This window comes from Gymnoscopelus braueri (genome assembly GCF_963280865.1).
Source record: "Gymnoscopelus braueri genome assembly, chromosome: 21".
NCBI lineage: Eukaryota > Metazoa > Chordata > Actinopteri > Myctophiformes > Myctophidae > Gymnoscopelus > Gymnoscopelus braueri.
Window position 1 is genome coordinate 40,502,497 of NC_137623.1, and position 18,723 is coordinate 40,521,219.

Genomic DNA, 18,723 nt, shown 5'->3' on the forward strand with positions numbered 1-18,723 from the left:
GAACTGGTTGGAATAACGTGTTCCTTCCACGCGCTACGTCCAACCAGGGAAACTCCCTCCTGTCAGGTGACAAGAAGGTCAGTTGGCTCTCATGCCTGAAGGAAGCATGAGCTCGGCCCTGGCCTCCCTACTGTGGGGGACTGGTGTAGTGCTGGTGTAGGGCGGGTGTAGCGCCCAGGATCACTTAGGAAATTGGCACCGGGTGAAAAAAATGGGTTACAAAAATCGCGGGATAAAAAATTTAGAAAAAAAAAAAAAACTAAACATTTTATTCTCCTGTAAGTTCTCTGGAGAGTTAAGGTCATTACACACCGACGATTATGCGAATAGACGCACAATTCGGACTCGTTCCGAATAATTAAAAGTTGCTTTTTCGCTCCATGGAAGCTTGCATTGACTTTATAAGGTTTTTTTTTTTAAAACGTATTATTCGCATGAAAAAATCGCCCCCGGTGTGTAAGGACCTTTAGTGCTCAAAAGAGCCATGTCAGCAAAACATTGGTTTACAAGTTGTACTGGGAGCAACAATCGATTTCTGCACATTTAAATAGACAAGGCTGTGCCTTGACAAGACCCTGTTGAAGACCTAAGTGTCGAAACGCGTCGGTCAGCTGTTGCCTTGCTCATCCGCCAAAATAAACCCTTATATTTTTTCACCTGAAGACGGAGTGCCTCAGTATTTTTTCCTTAGTCTGCCTCACCACAAGCAGAACTTTGGTTTCCTTTGCTTCTATTCCTATATTTGGCCGGACCTTTTATACAAAAGCATTATAAATGTAACTGTGTTGTTTTACATTCTTTTTGCCTAATAAAAATTTCAATCAATCAATCAATCAATACCTGTTCCACTGAAGAGCAACTGTTTTGAGCCACTGTGATTGAACCCAGGCAGCGCTTCCTTATTCTTTTGCTTTAGACAAGGCTGCGCATCCCTACCTCGGTTCGACAAAGTAAAAACCTAACCTCATCTTAATCGAAACAGACTGCTCTAGAGTCTAGATAACTTCAATCACCTAATGAAAGCAGTTGTTTTCAGAGAAAGCTTAGATGTCGGTACAATTACACGGTCACTCTGGGGGAAAAAAGGGTAGAATTGCTAACCACTACTCCACTGTGCCGCTCCACTTAATAACAAGTAGACAGAAGGCATTTCTTCCTAGTGCTTATCTAGTGCAGAAACCTTCTTCAAGAGAAACAAAATACATCCAAAGCTAAATTGAAGCTAATCCTGTACAAAGAGATAAGACTGTTCCTGAATCAGTATATGGGGTGTTGAGCAGTCGGGACATGAGGCAGTATCATATAAGACTGTTCCTGAATCAGTATGTACCTGGGGTGTTGAGCAGTCGAGACATTCGGCAGCTGTAGGAGATGAACTGCTGACAGTGTTCTGCACTGGTGGTGATGGCCGTCACCTTGGAAACACAAAGAATGAATAGATTCTCATTTAATCTGAGTTAAGCAGACTGGTTAGAAGCTCTTTGTGAAAGAACAGCTTCTTAAGAAGGGAACAATGTGTACCATGCTTTATGTTAACGCAGTTCACAGGGAGAGACATAACAAGACAGAGACAGACAGACAGAGAAAGACAGACAGACAGACAGACAGACAGACAGACTTTTTCATGTGAATTAGGAGAGAAGGTCATGCAGGATGGAGAGGTCGACCAGTTTTATAGTATAGTTTGTTGATTACTTTTGATACAATAATAGTCGTTTTAATTTGATTTATTTTCCTTTTTTTGGGTATTAAAAAGGTCTTAAAAGTCCTTAAATTGTCACGTTACTGTCATCTGGGGAGCCCCCAAAAACAAGTTGGGACCCTTCTGGGGGTACTGACCCACAGGTTGAGAACCACTGGCTTAGGGAGTAGCTTGCAGCTCATATCCTTGCATTGGTAGAAGAAAAGCAGTAATGTGGGATCTATTACAGTGGAACATTGTTTATCTGAAACCCCACAGGAATGAAGGTCATTTCAGAAAGTGAAATGTTACAGTAGGATGACCTGTGTGTGTATGTGTATGTGTGTGTGTGTGTGTGTGTGTGTGTGTGTGTGTGTGTGTGTGTGTGTGTGTGTGTGTGTGTGTGTGTGTGTGTGTGTGTGTGTGTGTGTGTGTGTGTTACCTGGTCCATGGAGGTACTGTAGTTGACCTGGATGACAGTGCGTCTCTCTCTGCTGGATCCAGTCACTGTGGTCTGAGCTGGAAGGTTGTTCATCACTGTGGTCCACACCTTGTCCTCTACACACACACACACACACACACACACACACACACACACACACACACACACACACACACACACACACACACACACACACACACACACACACACACACACACACACACACACACACACACACACACACACAGAGGTAGAGGTATAACGGGAATCATCTGGACAGGGAAGAATGGCCAGAGAAAAGCTGAGAGTCTTTTAATGAAATGTCACCGAACTTTATTGGTTGAATCCCTCGTGTGTGTGGTGTGCACGTATGTGCATGCGTGCGAGTGAATTTGAATGAGAGAGCATTACATGTCAGTGGCCGTAGCTTTGTTGTCATGGAAACCCGAGGTAGGGCAGGCTATACAAGAGGCCAGTCTCTGAGGTTCAGAAGCACTAGAGTTTTCTCACGCACGCACGCACACACACACACACACACACACACACACATACACACACACACACACACACACACACACACACACACACACACACACACCTGTCATGTTGCAAAAAACCTTGAAGGGGCCGAGGGGTCCACTGCCGTCAGGGTCAATCCAGTAGGAGTCAGAGGACCTGCCCAGGTGTTTATAGGCCTCACAGGACGACTCATATATGGCTGTTAGGGAGATGGAGAGGGAGAGGGAGAGGGAGAGGGAGAGGGAGAGGGAAAGGGAGAGGGAGAGGGAGAGGGAGAGGGAGAGGAAGAGGGAGAGAGAGAGAGAGAGAGAGAGAGAGAGAGAGAGAGAGAGAGAGAGAGAGAGAGAGAGAGAGAGAGAGAGATTATAATGAGTCTAAAAGGCCTGCTGGCTGGCCCTAGAGGCTGTGCTGCTCCTACACAACTAGACCCCTGTTGTCTGAACTGACTGACAGTGCCATCATTGGATCCCTGAACTCATAACAAATATATATATATCATTTTTGGGACTTGGGACTATTACTTTAACATATATATACTTAATTTCCTGTAGGTGGAGCTATAACGGTCAAGGCATCAGAACAGGTTATATATTCTGATAGTAAGCATTATAAAAGAGGTGGAGAGACAGGTAGACCCCTGTTACTGAACAAACACTCTATAGCAAACAGAAAATACATTTTTAATAAGTTTGTTATGGGCCCCAAGGTCCTGCAGGCCTTCTAAAGACGTACCACCAAAAGCTTCCTGACTGTCTTCAGTCAGGATGTACAGGATGAAACTTTAGGGGACTCCCTCTTTCATTAGTGTGTCTGTCGGCCAGGTTGCGCCTAAACCTTAACATTTAACTTCACAAAAGCTAACCTAAACCTAACCTTAAAGGGATAATTCACCCCAACAAAACCCCATGGAGACTTGAATTCATGGATAAAGGAGACTCTTTGTGTCTCCTACCGGAACCGCTGTCGGTCATCACATTATTGGCTTAGGAATGTGGGAAAAAAACAGTCTCCATGGAGTGACTAATCGATAGAAAAAAGTAATTTTGGGGGTGAACTATCCCTTTAACCCTAACCCTAGCCTCACAGAAAGTATGCCTAAACCTAACCTCAAAACCCTGTCCACCTGGGTGAAACACCGGGAAAAGAGACTCTCCCGAAACTATACTGACCTCAACCGCAAAGCATTGCAGAGGGTCAGGCGGACAGCCGAGTGCATCATCCAAGACATAGTATATGATGGATGTTGTCAGAAACGTTTGCAGGATCATCAAACACTGTAGCCATCCTGATTGTTTCAGGGGGGGGGGGGGCACATGAAAAGTGCCGCAGCCACAAAGGCCCTAGACAGTATGGCTGTTAACCACTTAAACCCCAGCATCCATATTGTGGGGAAAGCTTTCGCTGACAATTTTCAGCGAAAGCCTTCCCCACAATAACAGAAAAACTGAAAATACACTACTATAGAGCCCTGAGGGACTCAACCATAATGGGTTTAAGTGGTTAAATAGCTACAAACAAGCTTCTGAACGAGTCAGTCTCATGAGGAAATCTACAGGCTTAAAGAGACATTTTACTTTCATTGTTTCACATGTTTGGCAGTGGTGGACAGTAACGGAGTACATGTACTTGAGTACTGTACTTTAAGTACAGATTATGAGGATCTGTACTTTACTTGAGTATTAGATTGTTTTGATACTTATTACTTTTACTCAAGTACATTTCCAAGACAAATATTTTACTTTTACTCAAGTACATTTCTAGGAAGGCTGTAAAGTACAGAGTACTTTTAGGTTGGCTGTTTTATTTTATTTATTATTCTTATTTTTAAGTAAAGTAACTAACTAACTTTTGATAGCAGTAGCCTAACTAGTAACTATAACTTTAACTATTGTTACTTTTTTTAAGTAACTTGGCCAACACTGTTTATAACGTTATTTGAGCTAAATATTTGTCCCCACTTCTCCAGTCAACCTCCTTGCTTTGTTAGGACACTGACACAGGTTCTTACAGTAGGTAATCCATTGCCATATTACTGAGAAATGCTGTTAAAATAGGACTCTCTAACAATTCAGCTATGGCCAACCCAAGTTGCCATGGTTACCCGATGTGTCCAATCACAGTACGTTGAGGCCGCTCTGGAGTCACATGGAACTCCATTTTTGGGAAAATAACGTCATATTTTTTGAGTCGGGATTTGAGCAGCTGGATTTAAAGGCTGATTCCACACAGTGTGAGTGAAAGAGAAGCAGACTTTACATCCTCTTATTGAAACCATTAGAGCACCGAGTGAAAGTCAAAGCTGACCATTCCTGGATCGTAACTTTAGACGTCACTGTTTGGGACATTGTCTTGACAGCTGGAGAAGACACTCAGTCAAGAGATGGAGAACAAGCTGTGTGATGCTGAGATGAGGTGGATCCAGCAATATGAGGTGGATGTAACTCTGGACCCTGATACAGCACATCCCTACCTCATCCTGTCTGAGGATGGAAAACAAGTGAGTCATGGAAACGTAAGGAATAATCTGCCAGACAACAAAGAGAGATTCTCTACCATGCCCTATGTCTTAGGAAAACAAAGTTTCTCCTCTGGAAGGTTTTACTATGAGGTTCAGGTTGGAGGGAAGACTGACTGGGAAATAGGAGTGGCCAGAGAGCCAGAGAGAAAGTACTACTTCTATCCAACTACCAACAATGGTTACTGGACTATAAAGTTGATCGGAAATGAGTACCGCGCTCTTGTTGGTATTGGCCGTTATGTCCTCCTCCATGTAAGAGAGGAGGTCCAGAAAGTGGGAGTGTTTGTGGATTCTGAGGAGGGTCTGGTCTCCTTTTACGATGTGGAGACCAGAGTTGTTCTCTACTCTTTCACTGGCTGCGACTTCTATGAGAGACTCTACCCATACTTCGGTCCATATAGTACAAACTCTGCTCCTCTGATTATCTCTCCTGTCAATCACATTGATTGACAGGAGAGATGATCCTTACCTTACAGAGGATTAATCCTTACATTTACAATATAATGTGTAAACTACACAGTATTATTGTAACTCTTAACAAACCTGCTTATCTGCAGCAGCTAGGGCTTCAGTGCCTTGCTCAAGGACGCTTCATCCAGTTCAAAACACTGGTGACTACCTAAAAGGCAGTCAAGGTCACGTCACCTCCTGACCTTCAGGACATGATCCAGCCCTACACCCTTTCACAAACACTTTGCATCAGATTTTTTTTTCTTTTTCAAATTAGGTAAAATGGTGCCTTGAGTGAGTCATGTGACATTCAGCATTAAACAGGGTTCTGATACTCTATACCAGAGCTACTCAACTTAAGATGGCTCAGGGGCCACTCAGCAAAATACCAAAAGTCCAAGGGGCCGCCATAAAAATGACGGTCCTATTTTTGATTTTTTGATTTTGTAACACACAAGAAAATGTACATTTTTACATCATATTCTTTTCACTGTACCAGTTTATTTTGTGTGTATGTCCAGTGGCATCAGTTCAGCAAAAGCTAAGGTATGGCAAGGTTAGGGTTGCCAACTCCCAGAGATTGAAATAAGGGACACCTATCCTGGGCGCGCGTCCGGAAAAATTTGGGGGTCAAACCCCCCCAAAAACCTGAAATGCATAGAAAACTATGCATTATACCTGTAACAATTGACGCACCTGTATGTATGTCTGTCTGTTTGTTTTTGAAAAATGTTTTAGCAACCCATATATATATATATTTTTTTTTTGACCATGAGGGGGCCGCCAAGACGCTGCGTTGGGGCCGCATGCGGCCCGCGGGCCGCGGGTTGAGTAGCGCTGCTCTATACTGTTTGACTGTAATTGGATTCATACATTTGTGGGCGGGCTGGGACCTATAAAAAAAAAAAAAATTAAACAGTCCACTTGCCCGCCAACACGCATAAAGTCGCTCTATTAAAAAAATTAGGCACGCTGTTTTAGGCACCGTAACACAGCTTTGTGATGATCCATCGTCACTCAGAGAAGAAGTATGTGGATGTGACATCATTCCAAAAAACGTCACATCCATCCGCCCTGACTATGGGATTTTCAGAAAAACTCAGTTGCTGTTTTTTGCATTGAAAACCACCGTTTTCAGCGGGCCAAAGCCCCAAAATGGCAGATCGCGGTTGGAATGTTGTTGTTCCTCTGAATACGCACAGATCCCTCCGCCTACCCACGGGGACTATTTGTATTTATTTTTTGTACACAATCGCTTCCACTGTGTTTCAAAGATCATCGGATGAAGGTAATTACGCTGGCAAGGGGATAACAAACGATGTTTAATACCTTGGCGGGTGATGTGTTAAAAGGACCCCACACATGTTTGAAAGTGAAATATCCCTTTAACTGCAGACAGTAACACTGAAGGACATCGACGGTATGCGCACACATGTGTGTGTGTGTGTGTGTGTGTGTGTGTGTGTGTGTGTGTGTTCGCTTATGTGCATTTACGTTTCATATTTCATTCATGTTTTCTTTTTCTAAATGTCAATACACTGTCACGATTCAATTCCTCCATTTGAAGGACAGAAGATTCATTACATTGTAGAACATTGAAATAGTATCTGAGGTAACATCATCACTGTCCTAAGCTCCTTTATTTCATTCATGTACCTTTTTTGCAATAGAGATGGGATTGTCAGTCTCCATTCACTGTCTGTCAAGCAGAGGTGCATTGACATCTGACTGACAACACATCTAATCTCATCTAATCTTGTGCGAATCAGCCATGTCGATAATTTAAAAATAAGAAATGCCCCCACCCTCCCCCTCTCCCTCTCTCTCTCTCTCTCTCTCTCTCTCTCTCTCTCTCTCCCTCCTACTTATTCTTCTTTTCTCTTCCTTTGTTTCCCTTTGGCATCCCGCCCTGAAAATGTACTTTCTGAGCTGGAGAGACAGGGAGACCCCTGTTACTGAACAGTCTATAGCAGTGATGTATGGGAATATAGACCTACTGTATGTAAGTAACACTTACTTAATAAAAGCATAAATCACTTACAAAACCTTTAACAGGAATAATGAAAAATCAAGTGTGTGGGGGGAAAAAAAGGATCTGCCATTTCTGAGTAACAATAGCCTAGTAACAATAGTAGTAATAATAATAATAAGGGTAATAATAATAATAATAATAATAATAATAACAACAATAATACTAATAATAATAGTAATAATAATAACAACAATAATAATTAATCACTTATACCACCTTTAACTCAGACTTTTAGTGAAGTCCTTATTTAGCAAATACAGTTTTCACTCTTTTTTATGGAATATGTATCTTTGTATGGAATATTGCATCTCCAGACCATGTCTGTCCTATTGCTGTACTTGTCATTGCTGTACAGTCACTTGTCTTATACTCAGCACCTTCATTAACAAAGAGGCTTCAAGTTGTCTGAGCTGCACCCGCGTCTCCTTCCACTCTTATGGATACATTTGGTTCCATTTGTATGCAGTCAATTAAATTAACACTGGATTGGATGGAGAGTTTTACTCTGTGGGGACCACAGGATGCTGGCTTTCTACATTGATAGCAGCAGAAGCTGTCCTGTTTACAAGCTTGTCAGTGTGTTTACATTAATTCTGCTGGATGCTTTTAGAAATCGCTTCTAGGAAATTGTATTGCCTCCATCCAGACTTCAGTATCACGCCAGATTATAGATACTAAAGTCTGTCTGGGCCAGTAAAACACATAAAAGCAATCATTGCCATACACTGGCGGTCTGGCGCTATTCAGCTGTGTGCCTCGAAGGTCCCAGAGTGTACAGGTTTTCAGTTCAAAAACAAAATGATACCAGGGGATTTGACCTTCAGCCAGACAGGACTGAAACCTGAATCCGCTAAATCTGCAGGGCACACACGTGCTTGAATACTGCTGAACAAGTCATTGGCAGCTAAACTACCTGAGATGGTTAAACTGGTCTGTTAGAGATTGACACAGAGAGAGAATGAGAAAAAGAGATACAGACAACCATATACACACACACGCACACACGCACACTTACACGTGTGGCAGGTGGCTCCTGTGTATCCTGTCCTGTCGCAGGTACAACTGAAGCTGTCCCAGGTCTGCTTACAGTGACCTCCATGTTCACAATGGTTGAACAAACACCTGGAAGTAAACACACACACACACGCACGCACGCACGCACGCACGCACGCACGCACGTACACACACACACACACACACACACACACACACACACACACACACACACACACACACACACACACACACACACACACACACACACACACACACACACACACACAACTCAGGAAAATATGTAGGGTACTGAACACACAGTCTCTGAACGTACGCTGTCAATAGTAGACCTGAACACTACAGTAAGTCACTCCTAATAGCTGTCAACAGACGACCTTAACACTAAATTACTCCTGATATAGAGCCATCTACAGTGTAAATAGCTCTCTTTTAAGTATTTGTTGTTCAACAGTGTTATCAAGGTTAACATAAATTGCCCAATTTGGGACATAATAAACTTGAACTTGAACTTGAACTTGAACTTGAACTTGAAGGTTAGTATTGAGTCAGTTTGCATTCTCCATGCTCAACAGTGGCTGAATGAGAGTTTAAAATGTGATTATAAACCAAGGTTTTTAAATTACGCAATCCGTTTGGTTGAAAGTCCCGGTATAATAACCATATATCACTATTAAAGGATAATTTTGCCCTAGGCGTTTTCTTACCGTTATTTGAGGATGTTAACTCATCATAAGAGTGGTCCAGGACCCCCAGTTCATAACGAGCGATGTTCTCCATTTCGGGGACCCCCCAAACCGAAGCTCAGAACGGGAGTCTTTGGTTCTTGGCTAAATCCGCTTATTTCTGTCGCTTGAAAATAGTTTTTTCTTGAATATATCTGCTGGGGGTCCTGGACCACTCTTATGATGAGTTAACATCCTCAAATAACGGTAAGAAAACGCCTAGGGTGAAATTCTCCTTTAAGTATTTGCCTTTGTACCATTTTATTGGCTCGTCTGAAAACAATCTCTATCTCATATAGTTCAACAAAAAATTATAACCTTTTAAGTGAGAAATAATAGTGGATCAATGGTTTGAGACACAACTCACGGGTAATTTTCACACCCATTTCCTGGGCCCCAGAGGTGTTAAAAACCGAGGAATCTTTGCAGGTTTGGGTTTTCTGGTTCAACAAGTTTCAAACGATCATATCTTCTTCAAATATTTTCCAATTTCAATGAATGAATCATCAAAGCTTACATTCTGAACTTTCATAATATGTAAAAAGCTGAATAATGACTGAGGCCCTGTCTCAAACCATTGTATCGAGTCACATATATTGATTGATTTCACCAGTTTAAACGTTACAACAAGTTAACAATATTTGGGAGCTTCCATACATTGATAGGAGATGGCAACAACCTTGTTCGTGCGGGAACTCTGGTTATTAAAAACGGTACAAATTGTAATGTCTATGATCTATAAAACACTGAAGGTTCTGCTTTATTGTGGTTATTGCCACGGCTGTGTGTTGTATGGCTAATTGCTTAAATGTAAAACAAAGTGCTTAAGGAAGTGGCTGAGATCCAATAGTGATGCTTCCCAGAGTCTTTGGTTTTAAATGTTAGACGTTACAATCCTAGACATATAAAGGTAGACGCCTCCTTCGGCTCTGAGGCATTGGTATCTCGGGCGCCATTTTAGAGTAGGACAGCTTCCGCGTGTGTCACAGAAGGGGGCGTTCGGTAGGCCAATCAGAGGCAGATGGGGGCGGGTCTTTTCGTAAGAGGCAGCCGCGCAGCAAAAGTCAGTTAGACACGCTGTGATTGGCCAGTAGTCAACACGCTGTGATTGGCCAGTAGTCAACGCGCTGTGAGCGCTGTGATTGGCCAGTAGTCACTTTGAGCGTCAGCTTGCCTACTCTAAAATGGCGGCTGCGATACCAGTTGCTCCAACGAACTGCAGAGGCCAATGAGGTTTCTATATCTATGGTTACAATGCTACAGACCACTGGAATCGGAGTCAAGGCCCAGGACAGAGCTAAACAACATGCAGAGGCTATATCAATGGATGGAACCTGACCTTACCTGTATGTTTAAACCGTTTGCATTTACTCTTCCTTACTGTACAGTTTGTTTTAACCAGTGGGGGAAAAAGTACTCAAATGTTTTACTTAAGTAAAAGTATCAATACTGCAATGTAGAAGTACTCTGTTAAAAGTAAAAGTCCACAATTCAAAATGTACAAAGTACAAAAGTATTGGTATCAAAATGTACTTAAAGTACCAAAAGTAAAAGTACTCAAATATTTGAAAATAGCAGATCTACAAGCTCACAACGTGTCGCAATACTCCAGTAAAGTAAAAGTACCTCAAAATTGTACTTAAGTACAGTACAGTACTTGAGTAAATGTACTTAGTTACTTTACACCACTGGTTTTAACAGTCACTCAAACAAAGCATGTAAGATGGTTTAAAGTCAAATTAAAATAAACTTCAGTTGATACATTTGTCACATCCATCCTCATTTGTTTGTCTTTGTCTACGATATTGAACTAAATATACATTTCCTAGAATGAATCCTTCAATTATTCTACACTTGACAGTGAAACAGAGAAGTGTTTGTGCGTGCGCACATGCATGTGAATGGCTAGGTGTTTGCATTGTGTGAGGTTTCTCTGTCTCACCTGTCTATAATGGCACACATGTCCAGGCTGACGTTCTCAAAAGCTCCCACAATGCCTCTCTCCACAGCATGCAGGTCGGCAGGCTGATCGTCCAATAGGATGGCTTGCATGCAGCCTTGGAAGGACCGTTGAGACGGAGGGAACAACGTCCGCAGGAAGTAACCTGAAAGGACAGGAAGTAAAGACAACTCATTCAAAGTCAAGCCTGGCAGTTGAACTGAATTAATTAACCCATTAAGACCGGGAAAGCTCATAAACTTTAAAGCTCATAGTGCGGCACCGAGTGCCGCGCTATGAGCTTGCAGATCTGATATCTTTTGAAAATTCATGAAAATTTGGGGAGTTTTTAGAAAAAAACTTAAGTTGCCATAATCAGTGGTTCTCAAACTTTTTCATTTGAGCTATAAATGTTCACTTTAAAAAAAATATATATTCACAAATTAATTAGCAAAAAATGTCAAGATTTTTAAACAAAATAGAATATCTACAAGCTCATAGCGCGGCACTCAGTGCCACGCTATGAGCTTGTATATCTGCTATTTTTGAAAAGCCAAAGTATTAAATAATGGTTAAAGTGGTTACACAGATGCGTTCCCGGTTTTAATGGGTTAACAATGAATGAGAAAGATCAGTAAGAGAGACATACAAGTCAGGCGACCAGAGAAAAAAACACTGCAGTTGTACGTTTCTGCAAACCACGGATACATTGCATCTCAACATTTCAAGGTAGTGGTGCCGTCAACCATAGATATATATAAAGGCTAGATGACTCACCCGCGCTGCTGGCCAATGGAGTACGACGTTGCCACATGGCGGCCATCTTGAAACAGTCATTCATAACATTATGTCTATGGAGCATATACTTTAAAATAACCATAGCGTGCTCAATTTTCATCTGATTTTCAAACGGTTTGGTGTTTTGTAAACACCAAAGATGTAATAAAATTATAAAACTATAAAATAAAATAAAAAATAAAAAAACATGATTATAATTATAAGTATGCAGTATCATAACTACATCTTTGGTGTTTACAACACACCAAACCGTTTGAAAATCGGATGAAAATTGAGCACGCTATGGTTATTTCAAAGTATATGCACCATAGACATAATGTTATGAATGACTGTTTCAAGATGGCCGCGGTTGAGCTACGCTTGCGCCGTCCCCTTGAGCCATCTAGCCTTTATATATATCTATGCCGTCAACAGTGTGATCGAATGGCACTGAGTCGGTGTATTTGAACGCCATCCTAGCCTTTGCCATGACTCATGACTCTAAGGAAGATGTAAGTCACTTGTCTAAGTACACTCAGCACCTTCATCAACAAAGAGGCTTAAAGTACCAGTGTCTCCTTCCACTCTTATGAACATTTGGTTCCATTTGTATGCAGTCAATTAAATTAACATTGGATTGGATTGAGAATTCTACTGAGTGGGTACCACAGGATGCTGGCTTTCTACATTGATAGCTTGTCCGTGTGTTTACATCCATTCTGCTGGATGTTTTTAGAAATTGCTTCTAGGAAATTGCACTGCCTGCATCCAGACTTCAGTATCACGCCAGATTATAGATACTAAAGTCTGTCTGGGCCAGTAAAACACGTAAAAGCAATCATTCCCACCGCGAGATGCACGCCCAAGTGAGGGGCTAGCCTAGTCGAGCAAGCACCTTCACTGAGCGAGTGGCCGCGCCAGGCGGTGCGAGGCCCACTGGTGCCGACTCGGCGGCGTTCAAGTTGCATATCGATAGGCACCGTTCGGCGTGGGCACTCGCTCGGCTGGCGCCTCACTCGGGGGAGTCTCTTTTCTCAGTTGTCGTCGCTGTCGGGCAGAAACCTTGTATCTCCGCCTATCAAATGTTTATGTTTTTGGGGGTAAATGAATACCCTATTCATCTTACAAGAGTGCAAGTAGCAAAAATAGCAGATACCAGATGGACAGAGGGACAGCTTAGGAACAAGACAAACAATAAAACTATGAAAGAGAGATTCCTTTGATATAAGATATAAGATAGAGAAATACACATCTGAACATCTGAAAGAGAAGGGCAGACCTCTTAAAACACAGAATCTCAACGACATCGTCATCATATGTACGTTATAGTCTGTCACACTCTGACAGGCCTATCAGCTTCAAGGTCCAAGCAGCTAAAAAGGCTTATTAAAGGGGGAAAATACTGCATGCATCAGCATGTGTATACGTGTGTGTGTGTGTGTGTGTGTGTGTGTGTGTGTGTGTGTGTGTGTGTGTGTGTGTGTGTGTGTGTGTGTGTGTGTGTGTGTGTGTGTGTGTGTGTGTGTGTGTGTCAGCAGCAAGGCTCGAACCGTGCTGCAGCTTGTTTGCATGCAAATTGAACAGATCTGTTCAATTTGCATGTTAACAAGCTGCTGCATAGAAGAGCATGATATAATTTATCTATCCATATTGGCATGATAGGATTTGCCTACATATTAGAAAGAGAGGTTTTGCCTGTCAATATTTGCGTGATATGACTAACTATTCCTTAATGGTATTTTCACTGTGTACAGAATTTGTCAATTACAGCCATTCCTTATCGGTGTTTTTTGGATCCAGACGCTAGAAACAGTTCTACACTCACACAAACAATCACACCACTGGACTCCAACACATCACATCACTTAAACTTACATAACCAAACTGAAGCAAACATAATTATCCAAGATAATGAAAAGGCAATGAAAATAGCACTTGGGCAGTCTTTTAGGAGTAGAGAAGGGAGGGTGGTGGGAACTGAAGAGGGAGAACACCAGGATGGAGAGGCACAGCTAGGTGACTCAGGGGCAAAGCTCCTTCAGGTGGGTTCACTTGTGCAATCAGGGCAATTAGGTAGAGGGGGGAGAGGGAAGGGAGGGGCAAGGGTGACACAGGGACAAACTAGACCCTACCTTTAATGACTATGTTTAAATGTATTCAAATGTGCTGTTTTAATGGGCTTCTTTCCCACTGTCTTAACCCATTTAGACCTGAGACCGATTCTAAAAATGCCTTCTAAATCCTGACATAAGTTTTCTGAAAAGCTTCAAATATTTATTCAAGAATTACAACAAATGTATGTTGCTATATACTGTACATAGCAACAAAAGGGGTTCCCGTCCTGAAAGGTATAGTTACAAATAGGGGTTCCCGCCCAACGCTATTAATGTTTTGTATAAAGCATTTAGAATCGAATAGCCTTAACATTTGCCAGTTAGACTTACCTTGCCTACATATGTGTGTGTGTGTGCATGCGTGCGTGTATGTGTGCGCATGCGTGCGTACATGCACACATATCCATACATTTCTGGACCATAGACAATAGGGTCCAGTAAATGAAGTAAAAGGTGAAGTAAATGATGTGCATCTTTTGATCCACATGGATCTCGGACTTCAAGTGACCAGCCTGTGAATCAGTCATCTATGACATATCTATGAAGTATGACTCCAAATTTGGGCACGGCTTCACTGTGATCACAGCCCAGTTGACTTCCATGATAACATTTTCGTTAAATATTTTAAAAAGTATAAACCTATATGGAGAAAAATCAGCTCCGGACGCACAGACGCACAGGCCCTCTCATAGATGGCTAGCCACTTGCAGAGCCACACCTTAAAAAGGAGGGTCCCTAGTATAGACCCCTGGGGGACTGCGGTCAACAAAGTATAGGGTCTAAAAGGTGAACAGAGGAAAGGGGAAACGGGATGGATGAGTGGAAGATGACAGGAAGGTGTTTTAAATAGAACCTCTCTTTTTTTCCGTATCGTTTTTTCCACAGTTTTTGCTTTATGAGATACAGTAGAGGCAGGAAACCAAGGGTAAAGAGAAACGGAAGGACAGAAGGACAGGTCTCTAGCGGGAATTGAACCAGGGACATGAATGATTGATTTTGCATTTGTGAAATGAGTTCTGGTGTTTCAACACCAACAAGACAGCAACATCCAGCAGTTCAAAGGCATGAGTGTGCATGAGTGTGCATGAGTGTACTATTTGCAAACTGTTAATAAAGTATTCAATCAAATCAATCAATCAATGTGTCCGACCGCTTTTTAATCACTAATCCAACAAACATTTGTTGTCAAAATCCATGACTAAAGGCCTTTGCAGACAGGGTGCGATTAGTCAATCAGTTTTTACCGCATGCGAAAAGACGCACGAATCGAACTGGGTTCGATTGGGGAAAAACCGCAACGCCGCATCGCATCGCCGCACGGTAAATTCGGAGCCGGTGTGCATGAGGTCATTGAGAACCATGTGTTCATTTAAAAAATGATATAGTGCAAAAAATCACACCCTGTCTGCAAAGGCCTTAAGTCTCCCAGTCCTATACTCCCACAGTATAGTTGGGGTTGAGTAATTTTTCCAACACTGGTCACCATCACAGTGTGTTATGTCACCAGAACGCCATCACACCGTGGTGTGTCTTGGCTCTCGGAGACGACTGATCTCACATCCATAGTTCTAAATGCAGAGCCACGCTGGAGATCAGACAAACAACACTGAAGCAATAGAGAGCACTCAAAAATAAATGAGACAATACTCTGAAGTTCCATGAATGAAGCATGTTAATTAGGGGTAAAACAAAACCAAACATAAACATTCTATTTATTCAAATAAATACTTGCATGACACAATGCAACATTTTAACTACAGGAGACCACACCTTTTGCGTGCAAACAAGCTGCAGTGTGTGTGTGTGTGTGTGTGTGTGTGTGTGTGTGTGTGTGTGTGTGTGTGTGTGTCAAAATCCATTCTGTAGCTGTCTCCTGTCAGTCACTAATTTCTCTAAGCGCATCGTCTGAAGTGAAAAACCACTCCCTGTAAAATTGACTTGGTTCTGCTTCTATAAGCAGACGCTGCGGTGGAGATGATAGGAAAAGGAGGGAATTAGTGGAAAATAGAGAAGAGAAGAGAAGAGAAGAGAAGAGAAGAGAAGAGAAGAGAAGAGAAGAGAAGAGAAGAGAAGAGAAGGTTACAATTGAAGAGGAAAGGAGAAGAGTTAGAATATAGTTTTTTATTGCCGGAATGTTTATACATAGTAATTTATCATGGTGACCCATTACAAACAACTCTATATGAACATTTCAAGTGCCTATAACTCTACTCAAATGATAGATATGAGCAGAAATCGTTAAAAAACTATATACAATATGCAATGCACGATGTGCAAAACTAAAAAGGAGGAAGTGGAACACAAAGTAACTCATTACAGTATAAGCACAGAGCTCCTCCCTCTATCCATGTGTTTCTAAATCTGAATATCTCTATAACTCTGAACCTCTGGGCTGAGAAATGATTTGAGGACACACAGGACACTTTATCACGGTCAAACACCAGGCCCGTCTGTGAACTTTGTGAGGACACAGAGCACTTCTTTATCAGGGTCAAACACCAGGCCCATCTGTGAGCTTTGTGAAGATACAGAGGACAAAGAGCACAAGGTGCAACGGTAGAAAAAACATGAAAATGTGGAGACATGATTTATTTAATTTTTGTCGTCAATTAGAAGGCCATCACGCCAGCTCAGGCAGGCACAGAAGTCAAGCCGGGTCCCATGCTCGTACACCCTCCAATCACATACAGCCACAATCCTAATGGTTTCAATCTCACGGTCCATTTAAGCAGACCGACATTCACATGCTCAACATATCTCGCTGCTACCACACATGACAGCTCGTCAGTGAGCAAACTCCCTCCTAATTTTTCCAACACTGGTCACCATCACAGTGTGTTATGTCACCAGAACGCCATCACACCGTGGTGTGTCTTGGCTCTCGGAGACGACTGATCTCACATCCATAGTTCTAAATGCAGAGCCACGCTGGAGATCAGACAAACAACACTGAAGCAATAGAGAGCACTCAAAAATAAATGAGACAATACTCTGAAGTTCCATGAATGAAGCATGTTAATTAGGGGTAAAACAAAACCAAACATAAACATTCTATTTATTCAAATAAATACTTGCATGACACAATGCAACATTTTAACTACAGGAGACCACACCTTTTGCGTGCAAACAAGCTGCAGTGTGTGTGTGTGTGTGTGTGTGTGTGTGTGTGTGTGTGTGTGTGTGTGTGTGTGTGTGTGTGTGTGTGTGTGTGTCAAAATCCATTCTGTAGCTGTCTCCTGTCAGTCACTAATTTCTCTAAGCGCATCGTCTGAAGTGAAAAACCACTCCCTGTAAAATTGACTTGGTTCTGCTTCTATAAGCAGACGCTGCGGTGGAGATGATAGGAAAAGGAGGGAATTAGTGGAAAATAGAGAAGAGAAGAGAAGAGAAGAGAAGAGAAGAGAAGAGAAGAGAAGAGAAGAGAAGAGAAGAGAAGAGAAGAGAAGAGAAGGTTACAATTGAAGAGGAAAGGAGAAGAGTTAGAATATAGTTTTTTATTGCCGGAATGTTTATACATAGTAATTTATCATGGTGACCCATTACAAACAACTCTATATGAACATTTCAAGTGCCTATAACTCTACTCAAATGATAGATATGAGCAGAAATCGTTAAAAAACTATATACAATATGCAATGCACGATGTGCAAAACTAAAAAGGAGGAAGTGGAACACAAAGTAACTCATTACAGTATAAGCACAGAGCCGCACAGCCCTCCTCCCTCTATCCATGTGTTTCTAAATCTGAATATCTCTATAACTCTGAACCTCTGGGCTGAGAAATGATTTGAGGACACACAGGACACTTTATCACGGTCAAACACCAGGCCCGTCTGTGAACTTTGTGAGGACACAGAGCACTTCTTTATCAGGGTCAAACACCAGGCCCATCTGTGAGCTTTGTGAAGATACAGAGGACAAAGAGCACAAGGTGCAACGGTAGAAAAAACATGAAAATGTGGAGACATGATTTATTTAATTTTTGTCGTCAATTAGAAGGCCATCACGCCAGCTCAGGCAGGCACAGAAGTCAAGCCGGTCCCATGCTCGTACACCCTCCAATCACATACAGCCACAATCCTAATGGTTTCAATCTCACGGTCCATTTAAGCAGACCGACATTCACATGCTCAACATATCTCGCTGCTACCACACATGACAGCTCGTCAGTGAGCAAACTCCCTCCACCTCGCTTCCTGTAGTAATATTTAGGTTTCACTATGTCAGTATGTCAGTCAATGCAGGTTTATTCTTTGAGACACACATACGGGTATGTTGTGGCGTGGCCGAATCCACCATTCCTTCACCGGGTGAAACGACACAGCTTTCACCATTGGAATTGCATTACGGAACGTACACATTGTTACATTTTGTGGGTTTATTTCATCATAGCGCAACATGTGGTGAAGTATTGTGGTGCAGGTCATTGCAACAACCACCAATCTTGTGAAAAATTAAAACGGGACCGCCAAATATTCTAAACTTTCTTTGTGCAGATTGCGCAGATTGCTC

At 42.1% G+C, this 18,723-nt stretch overlaps 1 protein-coding gene across 1 annotated transcript in view; it reads right to left on the minus strand.

Annotated features, from left to right (window-relative positions):
- Window positions 1-18,723, minus strand: part of LOC308077004 (contactin-associated protein-like 2) — a gene marked incomplete at both ends in the record, with an annotated part of 139,943 nt that overhangs the window by 73,819 nt on the left and 47,401 nt on the right. The window contains 5 exon segments of the mRNA XM_080417533.1: window positions 1,331-1,415; window positions 2,124-2,239; window positions 2,722-2,841; window positions 8,658-8,764; window positions 11,324-11,486. Of these exon segments, the coding sequence (XP_080273659.1) occupies window positions 1,331-1,415; window positions 2,124-2,239; window positions 2,722-2,841; window positions 8,658-8,764; window positions 11,324-11,486 (591 nt within the window).